Source organism: Salmo trutta, chromosome 22 (assembly GCF_901001165.1).
Source record: "Salmo trutta chromosome 22, fSalTru1.1, whole genome shotgun sequence".
Lineage (NCBI taxonomy): Eukaryota > Metazoa > Chordata > Actinopteri > Salmoniformes > Salmonidae > Salmo > Salmo trutta.
The window spans coordinates 16,958,269-16,974,494 of record NC_042978.1 but is presented as its reverse complement, the minus strand read 5'-3'; the positions used below and the strand labels follow the sequence as shown (position 1 = coordinate 16,974,494).

Here is a 16,226-nt window from a genome sequence, read left to right as displayed (position 1 = left end):
AAGGAGTGACTACTTCTGAAGGCACTGTATGTAGAAAGTCACTGGCCTACGCTAAATATAAATTGCAACCCTTTAGGAAGACTGACAGTTTACTCAGAATTGACAGATTTACACTAGCAAATATTCTCCATGGTCCCACTCACATACTGAATCCTTGTGCTGTAGACATCGACTCCTGAAAGCTTAAGAATCAAAAATGACATAGATGGTGTCCAACACTTTTTAATAAGGAAAATTACAGATAAGGTAAAAAGCATTAGTTCATTCAAAAATACCTAACTAATCAGAACAAGTGTAAAACAATCTATACACAGGCAAATGTACACAATATAAAACACATATACACTCTTTCAATATATTATTATATAGAGATTGTTTCTTTACCTTTAAAAAACTGGAAGCCAAGCAGCTTGAAGAGGGAGTGTTTCGCCTAACTGAATGCGATCACATTTGGGTGGAGTGAAAAGTACTGAGAATATTATACCAAAACCCAAATACATTTGGATAGGTAGTATTTTCGTTTAGTTGTTGGATCATCCCATGTAAGAAACATTGTCCAGTAAATATGACAACATTGAGGAACTAAACTTGGTGTTAACCGTTAGGTGCCTAATGATGATACACATTCCATAAGTCTCTGCACTATAGACTATTCTCACGTAAGCCTGATACGTTCTGATTATGATATCTGACATGATTGTGTGCATCTTGATGTATTCCCAAAAATATGACATTTACAAATATTATTTTGATAAGGCACAGAACCACGTTACAACGAATTTCCCATTTAAGCATCCAGTAACTGTCTTAATCCAATTTACAAGTGTGAAAATAGAGTGCGCATTAAGCACTTAACCACCGATCCCACCTTGATTGCGTGCATTCAGGCTCGGACTCAATTAAGTGGTAGAAGCTGGCAGCCAACCTGTGTCTGGGGGGACAAGAAGCACTGGTATCCTTTGAGGGATCAATCCTACAAAATGGTTTAGTGACAGGAAAAGAACTACAACATTCACAAATGCAAAAAAACAGACACTCCTTCAAGCTGGCATCACTTCCACTTTGTTTGCGTGTCGTATTCACTCTTTACAAAAGCAGTAGAACCAGGAGCAGGAGTATGACCAGACTGGGGGTGGCTGTTGCCAATGTGTGTGGCCCCCCTCTGTTTTGTTGAACATGAGGAGCCCTGGGAGAGTTTTGCTTCAGTTTGCTGGGAGGAAGGGCCTTCAGATCCTCCAGGGCCCCGTAGGCTGCCATGGAGAACTCAGGGTCCCCTGTGGTGAGCAAGTCAAACACACATGACTGGAAGTATATGTCCTCTACTTGCAGGGTCTCCCTGCACTTGGCTGTGGCACGCTCCACTGTGTAGATCTGATGTGGGGGCAGTAGAGGCCCCAGCTCAGGGTTAGACCCGGAGCCCGGGAGGCGGGGGTGAAGGGGCTGGCGCCCCAGCGTGTGCTCCTTGATGAGCTCGTTGCGAGGGCACCCGTGCAGACAAAGCTGCAGCCCACTGTTCTCCTCAGAAAAGTCAAGGGTGTCCTCCGGCATGCGGATAGCGAAGGTAAGGTAGCGCCCCACCCGGCGCACTATGATGGACGTCCCAATGTAGCGGGCCTGGATTGTCACCAGGCGGCCCCCGGCGCCAACCTTTTCTACGATCCACAGACTGCCCCCTTCCCCGCCAGTCCGAGAGCCGTCCTGGAAGGCAGAGGGAAGGTCCTCGGTGGTGGCCTGGTACACCTTCTGCTCTGTACAGCCGTGGTACGACTTGAAGATCACTGTTATCTGGTAGAGAACAATGAAGAGACAAAGGCAAGTCAATTAAACACTCCATTGAAATCAAAATTGAATTATGAAAACCTTACTTTCTGTAGTATTGTTTGGTGGACAACTATTAGTTATTATAGTTCTATGCTGATGGTAAAAGCTGTTGAAGCATTATCCTGCACACCCTGATTACTAACTACTAAAGTAGCAGACGCCATCAGAGGCCGTCAACAGGTGTAGTACCATTTTGAGCCACAGTGTGTCAGCAGGACCTTAACTTTTTATGACATGAACAGTTAATTTTAAAGTTTGAAAACAAACTCCAGTCTCTCTTGGAAAAGGTGTAAGATCGTTTGGGTAATCTGATGGAAGGAAAGCACCGTGAGCAGAAATATTCATTATACTCTTATTTTCCAGTAAATATGGACTAGAAAGCATCAGCAACACATTGGTGATGTCTTGGAACAATAACTTGGAAATAACCAAATCCAAAGAAACGACTAGGCCAACTAATGAGTGTTCCCACATTAATCTGTGCCATTAAAACAAATATTGTTAACGTCATAAACCATGGCACATGTATGGCTCCATACCCTTTCTTACAAGAGTGAAGGATCAAAACAAACCCAGCTGTCTGATAGTCCCAGAAAATCAGAAATACCTTCCACCACAACTGCCACTGTGCCAAAGCTCTTGACACGACTCTGGAGTGCAGACTGGATTTTTAGTACTACGCCAAAAAAAATTCAAAGCTTTGTCAAAGAGCTGGCTATGGTTCACTTCACAGTTAAGGGGATACTGTATTTGATGAAGGATTTTCCTTTCTGTACTCTGACAGTTGCCCCAATTCAAGCGGACGGTGGGGGCATGCGGTATTGGCGTTGCATTTCCCCCCCCCCATGAGCACAAAAAATTATAATTTGAAATAGTTGGCTCTGAAATCTGTTCTCCCCATTACTAGTGTTTGGTTTACGTCGAACTCATACGCAATCTAGCGTAGGTTATTTACAAAAGCTCTTGAGTTTCAGCAAACTGGTCTGAAAGTCATTATCACTTCAGCATTTATTAAATCTAGCCTATGCCTAGATGATTTGGCCTATTGATCTTCTCAGAGGTCTAGGTAGTCCAAGACCCAATCCTTCGTGTTTTTGCTTGTAATCTACAAGAGCTGAAAAATTCACTAATGAAAACAGATTTTAGCAAATGTGGTATGGTAAACTAGTCTAAATTGATAGTAGCCCTACTTTTTAGTGTCTACCAAGTGGTGTATTCATCCAGTGCAAATCTACAAATGTAGTAAGTCAAGTTCCAAGTGTGGCCTTCAATATGAAGAACCAGGTTTAAAAATTCTGACTTCAGGATAAGATGCTATTAAGATAAACCAAACAGTAGAATAAAAATATATTTTTAAAAAATCTAATTTTTCAAATTACTCCATATTTCAAGAAAAATATCTGTTCATTATTTGACTAGAGTGGAGGATTTTTTAATTTTTTTTATCCAATTGTGGGAGAGGGAAATGTTGGGGCAAGCGTTAATCACTACCATATGACTGACCACCCATGTGTTAAAGGTAGAGCGCTCAAGCATGTCTGTGATCCAACACCACTAAATAGCCCTCTCTCCCCTGGTGTCTGGAAAAGGAATGAGAGGTAAAGTCACTGGAGACAGATCCTAACTTGAGATATACGTGTTCATCTTGAACCATTGTGTCAGTCTCCTTTTGAATGCAGTGTATGACATACAGTTCAGGTACCTTTGTTATGATTGGGGCCATATGTTTTACTGGCAGCAAAATCACCATACATGAACCCATGACTTGGCCTACCTTGCTGGTGGCGGTGGCGCTGGAGCCCAGGACAACAGGTACGTTGGTCACCTGCACCGACAGGTAACGGTTATCGATAAGAGGCCACGCCCCCTCCACCTTGCAGGTCTGGAACTCGTCCCGGAAAGTCCGTAGGTGTGGGTCCCCGAATAATCCACAGTGGGCATACTTCTTTCCCTGGCCGGCAGGGCCCGAGGCCAGCACGCGGCTCTCATAGTCGCACAGCTCGGACACGACTGGCCTGGAGGTGCTAGGGGCCTTGGCCGAGGAGGTGGGCCCGTCGCTGGAGCAGTTGTGCTGGGTGAAGAGCTCCTTGATACGGAACACGGCCGAGTGGTAGACCAGGTCGCCCCTGCAGCTGCGCGCCGTGCGGCGGGTACACAGGGCGTAGGCGCGCAGGGCGATGCAGTAGTCCACATCGGACGGGGAGTCTTCCTGGAGACCACTAGAGGGAGAGGTAGAGGCCACGTACTCCGCATTGCAGCGCTGGATCCGGCACTGTTGGCAGTGTGCTGTAGGGGGAGGAAACAGGTGTTACGTGTTTATCATTGCCAACAACATCAGAAACAAATGGGAGGAAAGTCATTTATTTAGATAATGAACATTGTGTACACCGAAGCGGAAACTAGTTAAATGGTGGTGTATACGAATGTGTTTGTCTGAACTCTTCCTAAGAATGAAAAATGTATGCAAAAAGTGCTTAACTCTAACGACCATATAAAATAGGTTTCCAATAGATAATCACAGTAATTAGGCTAGTCTATTTACTGCCTAATAACTTTGTTATAATTAATTTGAGTTAACACATCAGCTGTACAACCCAGCTACGTGCAGCAGGACAGTTAAACTATTCCACCTATCGAGTTTACATTCGAAAAAAATTGCTACTTAAAACCCAAATGCGCCAGCCCACAGGGGCATGGTACCATACTCCGTCTAAGAACAACATCAGTCAAAACTTAATAGCCCCCCCTAACTCACTGTCACAGAAATAACAGTGCTTCACTCCTGGAGGAAGCCAATCTGTGTAGTTTGCTAAAGGGTGATGAATGTGGTTTGGATTTTGCTAGGCCAATAGGAGGCGCAATAAAGGTGCACATGTCCAATATATAGGAGGTTGACTTCAGACCCAAGAGGAACTGCACAAAGAGCAGTGCTTGTTCAGCAACCCACTAACAGCTGGTCGAAGGCAAGGATGTAAGACCCAGTCAGGATCGTATAAATTCAGCACTTCCTGTGTTAAGTTATTACTCAGCACTGTATCTGGCAGTAAATATGTTTTGGGGGTAACAAGGAGACTATGTATTCTGATGTTTCACGTTTGAGAACCCTATAGGCTTCTCTTGAGGTGACAGGTGCATTGCATGACATTCATGTATTGCCTCACCTGTGCAAGTGTCACACATTACATCCAGTTTAATAATACAGCTTCAACAAGACTAAAAACAGAACTATGAACAATAATCATATTCACATTGACAGAAGCTCAGATAATTGACACTAGGCCTCCAGACACCAAAAGGCATGATGAGCTTGCAATAATACAAATCTTGTCATTTTTATTTATTTTTTCCCCAGACAGTGGGGAAAGATAATTGGTTGCAAACTGAAAACATTTTCAAGTGGCTAATGCCCTACATGGGTCTCGGCAACTGTTCATCAAAACGGAGATGTCGTGTGAGAGGTCAATCTAGAAGCATTCTACATCCCTCTTCTGAATTCCGCCAATGATCCCTGTGCTTACAGGGAGGTCACCGAACTCTGCTTAAAAATGTTGTCCGTTTGGCACAGCCTACAGCGCAAACCACCATGTCCATCTCTAAAGGCTTTATGGTCAGACCTTGACAAGACGCAATGTGAGAACTATGTGCGGAAATGGGAAAGGATTAAGAGAATAGGCCAAATTTGCATAGCGAAAAAAATATTTCAATAGGCGCGTGAGAACAATTTTAATGGAAACAAAATAAGAGGGTGGCTTTAGAATGTAAATAAGGCACGCATATCCAGTATTATAAGAATTATCTTTCTCATCCTGCTATGTACATGAATACACCAACCAAAATGCACAACCATGTCATAGCAGCCTACAACGTTATGGGGAAGTAAGAATTTAAAATTCAACCATCACTAACAATACTAATTTATAGGATACTGTGTTGCAATGCAATTCCATTTTTTTTAATCTATAGCGTTTAACTATCTGAAGCTTATCTAAGGATCTACGGTGAAAATGGTCGAAACATTACAACATCACGAAACGATTGGACCAAAAACACATTCGTCTCAAATCCCCGTGTATTTATCTGTAACAACTCTTGTCACTTAAACTTGTAACGTTAACTAGCCATTACGTACTTTTTCAAAAGACCTTCAAAAGTTACTCAAACTAACAAATCAACACACTTACACAACGTGTCGTACCGCTCATGCATACAAAACTCAGGCCGAAGTTTTTTAAAGTTACGACGGACACGTTCAGAGGCCGAAAAGTCTGACCAACGCATTGTAACAACAAATGAAGCGTGAACTGAAAAACACCGTCGACTAAAACTAACCACGGCGTTAAGTTAGCAAGCTAACTTACATGTTAAAAACGTGTTAGCCATGTGTCGCTACTTTACAAAAATGTTCGAATACAAATTTGCAAATGCGACGTCAAAAGGCTAGCAAGCTAAATGCTAACGTGCTTAATTAGCCAACTTCTACAAGGAACGTTAACTTTATTTAAGACTTCGTGTGTGAATACATCATTAGGTCTATAGCTAGCTTCGACCGTGAAAAATATTTAAAGACTGCATTATCTCGAACATTTAGCTAGATACTTTGGACAAATGGTTAGCAAAGTAAATTAGATCATGTAGTTTAGCTAGCCGCTAACTGCCCGTTTTAGTCACGCAGCAAGCTAGTTCGCTCGCTGATTACCGACGTAACTTGTAACCAATCACTGTTTGACTAACTCCAACTTAACAGAAATGTACAGGGTAAACAAAATACACTCCCATGTTTCAGTTCATAACTATTCCCGAAAGCGTAAGTGTTTTTTTTTTTGTGAACTAGTCTCGAAAGCCAAGAAAGTCTTCCATCAATCATTCGGGGTGCGGGAAAAATGTTTTGCATATGCACACAGAACATACATAATGTGTTGCCTTACCTGGTCGGAGCAGCAGCGAAAGTAAAACCATCGTAAAAGTAATACAGTTCCAAAGCTGCCGCTTAGCCAAGTTTTGAGGTCCGCTTCTCCCCATGCCAATCCATTCAGTTAGAATGGAGTTCTCCGACTGCTGCTCATCGACGCTGTAGCTGCGTGAAATTAGACAAACATTCGTATTCTTTCCCAAGCGCTGTCATTCAAAAAGGGCCCCGTCTGCAGGGCGGCTCTACATGGGAGGGGTCTAACACAGTAGACGGGGCTCAAATGTGGTTGTTGGCCAATGAAATACTAATTACTCGTTAACCACTTTATATTTACATAATGCGGTTTATGGCAATCGTGGGACTAAGCCAATGGAAAGTGTTTCTCAAGACAATGAAGTCGTTTCGAAATGATTATCGTAGTAGTTGGTAGCCAGTTACAATAAGTATTCGGCCAGGATAGAGCTGACGACAATTCGTTTCTCACATCTAATTACACTTACAACTAAAACGTGGTGTTTGCAGCCTATATGATTTATCTGAAAGAAATAGTAAACCTCTTCCAGGAGAGAGTTCGAGATAGGAGTTGTAGCTCTGTCCACACAGCTCCCTCTCTGCACTATAGGGCATTCAGCTGTGACAGTTGTCCTGTTTGATCTCCCTGAGTCTCAACATAGCTGGAGAGCAAATGGCCCAATGCAAACAACCCTGTTGTTTCTCTCTGCTTAACTTAAATCATTACATTACTTTCCCTACCTTCTGAAGAAAATGCTCACCTAGCATGAATAACAAAGTTGGGCATTATGTGGTAGTAAATTACCCTAGGTTTGAATAACAGATTTGTGGCATATGAACAGCATGAGGGAGTGAGCTCGCCGTGTCAAGATACTCTTGTCACTTTGCTATTAAGTTGAAAAATTGTTGGGGAGGCAGGTCATACAAGCTCATTGGTGACCTACAATCACGTATGCATCAGTGGAGGCTCATTGTAATGGCTGGAATGGAGTCAATGGAATGGTATCAACCAACAGGAAACCACACGTTTGATGCCATTCCATTGACTCCATTCCAGCCATTATTATGAGCCGTCCTCCCCTCAGCAGCCTCCACTGGTATGCATACATATGGGTTTACATATGTTACCCTGGATGTTGTTTCATACCTGAGGTCACTGAACATTGCCAGAGATGATAAATCTGGTGAATGTGTAGCATTCCCCCCTAGTATTATATCTCCATAAAGATGGGCAGCTTATTATTTGAACACTCACAATACAGGAGAGACATTCTCGATGAATTATTTTCTCTCAGCTAACTGCTGCTATTATTTTTTCCATTACATTTTCAGTTAGCAATTTGTATGTTACTCTTTCTCTTTTTGTGGCCAACTTTCCATCCCTTGCCTTGAACGACACTTCGTCTTTCATTTGCACAGCTGCAAAGCAGGGCCATCTGCATGGAGCAGAATCATTGGGTTTTGCTCCATGGCCACCACTGTGTTTCTGTGGTTCTCATGTCATGTAAATGTAGGGTTTTTAATGGACAAGTAATTAGTCAATCAAATATTGGTGTAAAGAAGATCAACAATCATACTTGGCATAATTCTGTAATTGGATTTAAAACTGAATTTACTCAGACAAATGTAACATTCTGTGCGCCGGGCTGCATACCTCTTTTTACTTTATTAGAAGCAACTGAATTATTATACTGCTCAATTTGAGTGGAGGCTGCTGAGGGGAGGACTGCTCATAATAATAGCCCGAACGGAGCGACTGGAATGGCATCAAACACATGGAAACCAAGTGTTTGATGTATTTGATACCATTTCACTAGCTCTGCTCCAGCCATTTCCACAAGCCCTTCCTCCCCAAATAAGATGCCACCAACCTCCTGTGCTCAATTTATACACTTGCCTCCCTTCCCCCCTTCCCCAATACACGTGTAAATATTGGACTATAAATTGTGCCTGTATTATACTTATGCTAAAATGTTTATTCTATTCTACTGCCATTTATGTTTTACTATTTCTTATTGTTGTTGCATTGACAAAAAGGAACCTGCAAGTAAGCATTTCATTGGACGATGTATACCATGCGTATCCCAAAAACTTGTAAGTTGAAACTTGAACCCAGACTGTTATTGGATCACTGGTTTCTCTATACACATGCTGGCTCCTCTGGCCCACAAAATGGTGTGATTCAGGTGCTCTGTCAGTCTCTTGAAAGGTCCTCACAGTCCTTGTTGATGTGGGGTTGATATATATATTGGAGGGGGAAATGAAGACAGCTCAACCCAAGTGGAACGTTTGGATTGTTCTGTTCTGTCAGAAGGGCCTCCTCCGCCACAGTTGATACACTGTGCCAAGTCTGTCCCGCGAGGGTCAACGTACTGTGTTTGTTCAGCTAATTTTGGGCTTGATCTGTTTCATGGCTGTTCTCTACTACGGACACATTTCAAACTCCCTGCTGCACAGGTTTGCAGATAGTCATTAGGACTCTTAGACATGAGCCTGTAGCAAGGCATGTGCATTTATTCCTAACAAAGTTTCAGGTTGTCTCTCACCTCTCAAAATGCTCATCTTCAGGATCTGTAGACAACATTTTCTGCAAGAAAAAAACAGAAATCAGTTATTGTGATTGAAGGCAAAGCATGTGCAGGAATACAATTATTTTTGAATATGTATTTATGAAAAAGACAATTGGGGCAATTTGTGATTTGCGTCTTTAAAGAGAAACCAATACGACATGCTTAGTGCTACCTTTTTCACTTGTTTATATTTTCTCTATAGCCTACTTCAGTAACGGAATCCAAACAATAACTCCAAGACGTCAGTTGTAAATGATAACAATTCTCCAGGTTTGTCCTGAATTGTGAACTGATCCTCTCTAAATAAATGTAGACTCTTTGTCCATTGAAGAATTGATATGACTTTCACTGGGGATAGCACAATTACCGTATAACCATGTAACCGATGTTATGAATGAAGACCGTCATGAAAATAAAATAACCGTCATAACCGTTCTGATTTTCTTTGTAGAACGAACAGCTGACTGAAGACGGGACTGCCGGCCATTCGCACGGTTAAGTCTATTTCTGCGGTAACATGGACTCTTTACTCCTTGCTGAAACAAGCAGGGTGTTGTAGCAAACAAATCTTCGGCTGCCCTAGACAATGCCCCCCTCCCTGCAGCAGCACACATAGAAATAGAATGAATAGAACAGACTTGGAACCTATAACCATGACAATTTGACTGGTAAACTCATGGGTATACTCGCAATGGCTGCCTAGTATTGTGACATGTGTAGAATGTTCATTCAAATGATGTTAACTGATGTGGCTCCATAGAGATCCTATTAAATTACTGGAGGGACTATGTCATAAACCCAGAAAGTTCCAGAATGAGTGGAAAATGGCAGCCATATTGGTCAGGGATAAATCCAAACCAGTCTAATTGGAATGAATGGCAGTAGAGGCATAATCCTGATTTAACTTACGCAGGAAAATAAAATGGTGTGACATATCATAAATTGTTTAATAGAATTATTGTCAACGTAAAATATGATCATATAATTATAAATATTGTTTATACAGGCACAGCCAGAAGAGGACTGGCCACCCCTCAGAACCTGGTACCTCTTTAGGTTTCTTCCTAGGTTCCTGCCTTTCTAGGGAGTTTTTCCTAGCCACCGTGCTTCTACATCTGCATCGCTTGCTGTTTAGGGTTTTAGGCTGGGTTTCTGTAAAAGCACTTTGTGACAGCTGTTGATGTAAAAAGGGCTTTATAAATACATTTGATTGATTGATTGATGTCCATTCTAGTATTCTAATTCTTAATTATGTGTTGCTCATGCAATGGAATGTATTTTTAGTAATGTCAGTTGAGTTGATTCAACAAATCACAGCACATATTGATGGTTGTGACTAGATGAAATACAGCTATGCCCCGAAGTGATCTTTCAAAGCAGGTTGGGAGAGCATTTTAGCTAACCTTAACCCTAAATTATCCTAACCTGCTACTGTACGTTAATTCTCCTAACTTGCTGCGTAGGTTCTCCTGACCTGCTACCAAAAAGTCACTTCCGGTCGTAGCTGTATACCACCTAGTCAAAACCCATATTGATGGGTACACTTCCTGCTTTGCTCCTATGGGTACACTCACAATGGCCACCAGTCCACCCATTATGCCATCATTAACTTGAACGGGGATGCCCGTTCTATTCATTCTATTTCTATGGCAGCACATGCAGTCAGGAGCAGAAGAGAAGAAAAAAAGTACGTATTTTTGCTATTTCAACGGTTTTAACAGTGACCGCGGTCATTTGGCTGACCAATAACCCTCATCCAAAATTCCATGACCGTCACAGCCCTAATTTGTGAATCATTCAAACATAGCTCAGTGAAGCAAACAGCTAATCCATCCAGATGGATGGACCAGATAAATTCTTCACATGAAAGAGACCCCCTATAGATGGTCCGTAGAGCTTGATAGGCAGAGAAAGAGCTCTTTCTTCCCCCTTTCCTTCTGAGCATATTGCATTGCATGACCCAGCAAATATGCATATTCTGCCTCTTAAAGCCAGTACATTTCTCCCGACACTGGATCACTTGTTCTAATACAATAGAAAAATGAGGTCAGTCTGGTAAAATTAGCCATCCGCCTCACGGCAGGCCTGAATGCCAGGCCAGTGAGAAGGAACAGCTGGGCTCCATTTGTGAGTTGGAGAAACAAGAGAAATAAAGAGAAAGGGATCAGAGGCATTTTGGCAAGAAGCAAAGATAGGGATTGGAAGAGTGATAAGATATAGTAAAAAAAGGAGTAAAAACAGGAGTAAGGAGAGAGTAACTGACGAAAACATGGGGTTTGATGAGAATGAGTAGTATGAGAACGGAAACTAGAATTAAAGAAGAGGGAAAGGGTTTTGAGAGTCAGACAGTGAGAGAAAGATCCCCAGGAATCTGGCAACTGTAGCGTAAAAGAGAAGAAGAGAGTGAAACGAGAAGGTGGGGAGGAGGAGTGTGCAGGAGCAGGAGAGAGGGGGAAGAAAAGGAGAGGGGATTGGGTTTCCTCTGACTGTGTGTCTGGGCAGCGCCACATGTTCCTCATTAAGGTCCTCACACTGCGGGACCAACTCCACACCGTGGTGCTTGTTTTTGTTACTAGGTCCATTGCGCTGTGGTCTGGATGAAACCAGAAAACTGGGCCAGTGCTCTCCTGAAAACCTTTACAAACTAGTACACACCTCTTGTTTAGAGCAATCCTTATCTAAAACTTTATGATTAAAAACAACATGGGTTTGTTTCACACTAACTTTGTCCACTGAAATTGTCCCCAGATTTTTTGGGATAGAATCTGATAACAAAATCTAGAGAAATGCTTACTCTCTGATACACCTGTAATATGAGGGGTAAGATTTAGGCCGTAGGATACGCAGGTAACCGCACTGTATATTTCTATCAAATCAGATATTTTGCCTAGTGGCATGAGCTGTTGAGTTGTGGCCGCATGAAGGAAAAATGTGACGATTTGCACAATCGTCCTAAAATCTCATAAGAAATTAGGTGGTGTTTTTTGTCTTACAGTAACGTTATATTATGCTATTATATTTGGTTCCGTTATGTACAATACTATCATAACGTGATCTTTCGGACTTTTTTATCAGCTTGGATTGAACTTTATTAAACAAGCACCATTCACCAGAGTAGCCTGTTCTCTATGAGTAGATTAGAGACTTGCGTAAGTAGAGAATACCGCACATGCGCAGAAGCTTTGGGACCTTTAGCCCATGGGATAAGGGGTCTAGAAAAGTTGGATCTGCAGCCACTCCGTAAGTCTAAAGTGGAAAGTGCTCAAATGTTCTTTTAAAGGGCTCTTGTATAAGGTAAGTGGCCTAGTTAGTACCTTGTGAGTGTGAGTCTCTGAGTGAGCAGCAGTAGGGAGAGCATGGCTTCATGATGCAGGGCAGGCCACTCACAGCGAAGGGACTGTTATCTGTAGGCAGATAAGACATCAAGCGGTGTGAGTGTGTACAGGGCTGTCCTGATAGCATCTCCCCTCGAGGATCCCACTTACTGGCCATGATTGATACCTGACAGAGCACAGAGGGGGATCCTCACAGTGTTTTTCTAGCTGCTTGCAACCCTCTCCATAGCAGGCCATGCGTGCATCTGTTTACAGTGTTTTGGCAATGTGTGTGCCTGAGTCAACATAAGCTGTTATCAAGGAGCTGTATATCTACTTTCAGAAGCTATGCTTTTTGAACACGCTGTGTGGTCACTGGTTTTCAACAGAAAACTATTGAGTTATAGGATTGCTTGTAGATTTTGTCCCCAGAATATTCATATTCATTTATTTGTGGGTCATGTGAGGCGGTTATGTCATGAGAGAGGGCACTATTGCATACCTCCTATCTGAAAAAATTAAGTTTGCACTTTGGATTGACTAACTGTTGATCCAGACAGTAGATATAACATATTGATATTATCTTGACTAGGGGCCTACAATGAAAACGTTGTATATAATGCAATACAGTTGTCTATGAACCCTAAATGTAATCCTAAACTAAAATTAAAATAATTTCACTGAAGTGTCCCTGTTCTCAATTCTCTGTTATTCTCTCACAGCCTTGCAATAATTCTCTCCCCCTTTCCTCCTTTTCAACAGAACAAATGTAGTTGACATAGCGTCAAGCTCAGTGCCTTTCAATAGATAGTCAACTCACAGGTAACCATAGATTTTAGGTCAGGGGGTGATGAGGGATGATGGAGCAAATACATGCAGAGCAGAATACAGAGGGACCTCTGATCCTTCCCCAAAGGGAGAGAGTGCAGCATGGCCTGGCCGACCACAGTAAAGGGGATCTCACCTTTGACCCTGACACTACCTGTGTATCTGCAGTGCAGGTGAGTCAGGAGACAGTAAGCTTCGAGGCCCCTGAGGTGGGAGGTATGTGTGGGAGGATTAGAAAGGTGTGTGTAACATGCAGACAGATCAGCACTGAAGCTTCCCTAATCTTTCAACTGTCATCTAACCACAAAGTACCTTGCCTGCTCTGCACTCCCTTTCATTAGGTATTGCAAAAAAAATAATATTTGCAAGGACTGTGAAATAGATAGTGATGAAGCAAGAAAAATGTGTCTTGGGTTGAAAAACTGATTTTATAACACAACCAGAAATAGCACTTTCAGTACTTTATTGATAATGCCATTATGCCATATGCACTCTCTAAGCAGGTCGCAAGCTGATTTGATTTCCATTGCCTTGCTAGAACATGCTTGGGCTTTTCACTTCCCCCCTCTCCTGCCCCCCCCCCCCCCCCCCCTGGACTCCTAGGGCAGGCTGAATAGTAGAGACACATAGCCAATTGCTTTGCTTTGTAATGACACTCTTTCCGCCAGGAAATGATGGACAATTCGCTCTAAAAGGCTTCACCAGTGAATAAAACGATAATGACCGTGATCCATACCACACATTTTTCAATGTTACGAGCTTTGATTTGATTTATTAGGATCCCCTTTAGATGATGCCAATGGCGACAGGTAGTCTTACTGGGGTCTGACATATAACGAAAAAAAGACTTCCCAATTTACATACATTCTTTCGGATTGGATATACAGTATGTTGCCTTGTTTATGGGTTACCTGAACTAGTAAAGGTACATTTAATCAAAAATATATACACATTGTTGAATATTTCCAAGAATCGACTCTAGCGTATGATTGTGTTCTATCATTGAACCTTCTAACCACAGACCTCTCCAACTACAGAGTTGAGCGTTTCCTACATTAACAGGTAAGGGAGGTGGAAAGAGGGATGTGGGTTGTGTGTGTTAGTCCATTTGTCTAAGGCAAGTTCTCCCTCAGCCGGAGAGAGAGAGTTATAGCCTCCCGCATCTGCCCCATGCTGTCACCAAAGACCCAAGGTTTCCTCTGCTGGTTTCCTTTTTACTACCGCTCTCTTTTTTCTTCTCCTGCAGAAACTGTAAACATTTGACTGAGTGCAATGATACTTATCCATGACCTATCCACATATGGGTAAGCGTTAAGCAAACATGAAGGTTAAGACATTAAGGAAAAAATGTTCCTCTCCATTGCCCATCTCTATATATATTTTCCTTCTTTGCCAAACTCCTAACAACAAGGTATGCATAGGCCTACATTTAACATTTGCGTACATTTAAAACCACATTTCACTGCACCTTTGGCAATAAAACATATTTATGTTTTATTTGCAACCACAATACTTTTTGGCCTCAATATCTAACAATTCAGCTGACATTTGTGACAGTTCAAGTAAGTTGCTCTAAACTCAACAAACCATGTGGGGCAAATCATACATATTTATCTATTTTTATTGGAGTTTCGATTTTTCTACCCTTCAGTCCCATTGCAATGTGCTCTATGCCTGAAGTGACATGGCATGAACTCAAAATGCTTCACTGTATGACTCTGCCCAGCCTATCAATCTGATAGTCTTTCAGAAGTGGTCTATCTGACACGAGTAAAGGCTATTCTCCAACACTTAGCTCACACAAACAACAGTCCAGGACCAGGAATAGATGGACAGGCAGACGGTAACTCAAGAGACTAGTGTGTAAATTTAGTTTACTAATCCCTATTCACCAAGGTTTACCTCTGGAGGCATGTAAAGAATGCTTCTGTGTGGGGCAAGGAACCCAAAACTGGGAGACTTGGGGAAACATTCACACCAATCAGAGCTGCTTGACTGAATACAATACTAGAGATATAGGATCTGGGTATCGTGTAAAGAATTCAGTGTTCACTGCTTGGAAATGGATATTACTGTCGTTTTCTCGGCTTCTAACAGATGTTTCTTATATTCGCTATAAAGAGACATCATAGTCACCCCTAAGCAGTCGCGTTCCTTTCTCGCAGAGAGGTAGTACATGTATTTTGTCAACACATATTGTCATCGGCTACTGGTATAGCCAGAGGGGCAGAAGGACTCGAATGGACATAGGAGGATTGATGCTTTTAGTTATATTTTACTATTCAGTACTGGCAGGAATGAATTAAGATACAAAATTGCCAAATATTGACCCTGACCAGAATTACATTTTCAGTGTATGTCATGAACAACAGTTTGCATTTAGTATTTTCTTTTCAGTACAGCATCTGACAGTGATTGATTGGTTGGAAAGCAATGTCAGAGGGAAAAAATGTAACTTACCTTGGATTTGTATGTGTGCGATGTTGTATGCTGAATGGGCAGTTGGACCAGGCAGAGACAGTTAACCCTCGTTCCCCTGCAACCTCAACTGGTGGACTAAGTGCCGTTCTGCTATACAGGGGGAGATAGCTGGGAATTAAAGCATATGACAACAGCTGTCCGTTAAAAGAATCGGCACTTTGATTACTAGTGATCAATGTTCTTTAATTCCTACATATCTGGGTAGGGCATTTCCAAAAGAAAAAAAAGAACAATAGAATGGAAAAAAGATTCAAACACATTCACATGCATGCACACAAACATGCACAAACA

At 42.1% G+C, this 16,226-nt stretch overlaps 1 protein-coding gene across 4 annotated transcripts; it reads right to left on the bottom strand.

Annotated features, from left to right (window-relative positions):
• Positions 1-206: 206 nt before the first annotated feature.
• On the bottom strand, positions 207-16,010 carry LOC115158236 (repulsive guidance molecule A). 4 transcript variants are annotated; one of them, XM_029706925.1, is made up of 5 exons: positions 15,915-16,010; positions 9,289-9,329; positions 6,747-6,895; positions 3,596-4,107; positions 207-1,785 (listed from the first exon to the last, which is right to left on the bottom strand). In XM_029706925.1, exons 2-5 carry the CDS (start codon positions 9,324-9,326, stop codon positions 1,087-1,089), a joined length of 1,398 nt encoding a protein of 465 aa, XP_029562785.1. In that variant the 5' UTR covers positions 9,327-9,329; positions 15,915-16,010; the 3' UTR covers positions 207-1,086. The 4 variants fall into 4 exon arrangements, with proteins under 4 accessions (XP_029562785.1, XP_029562786.1, XP_029562787.1 ...); XM_029706926.1 differs by lacking the exons at positions 9,289-9,329; positions 15,915-16,010 and adding an exon at positions 7,548-7,591; XM_029706927.1 differs by lacking the exons at positions 9,289-9,329; positions 15,915-16,010 and adding an exon at positions 7,504-7,566.
• Between the last annotated feature and the right edge of the window lie 216 nt (positions 16,011-16,226).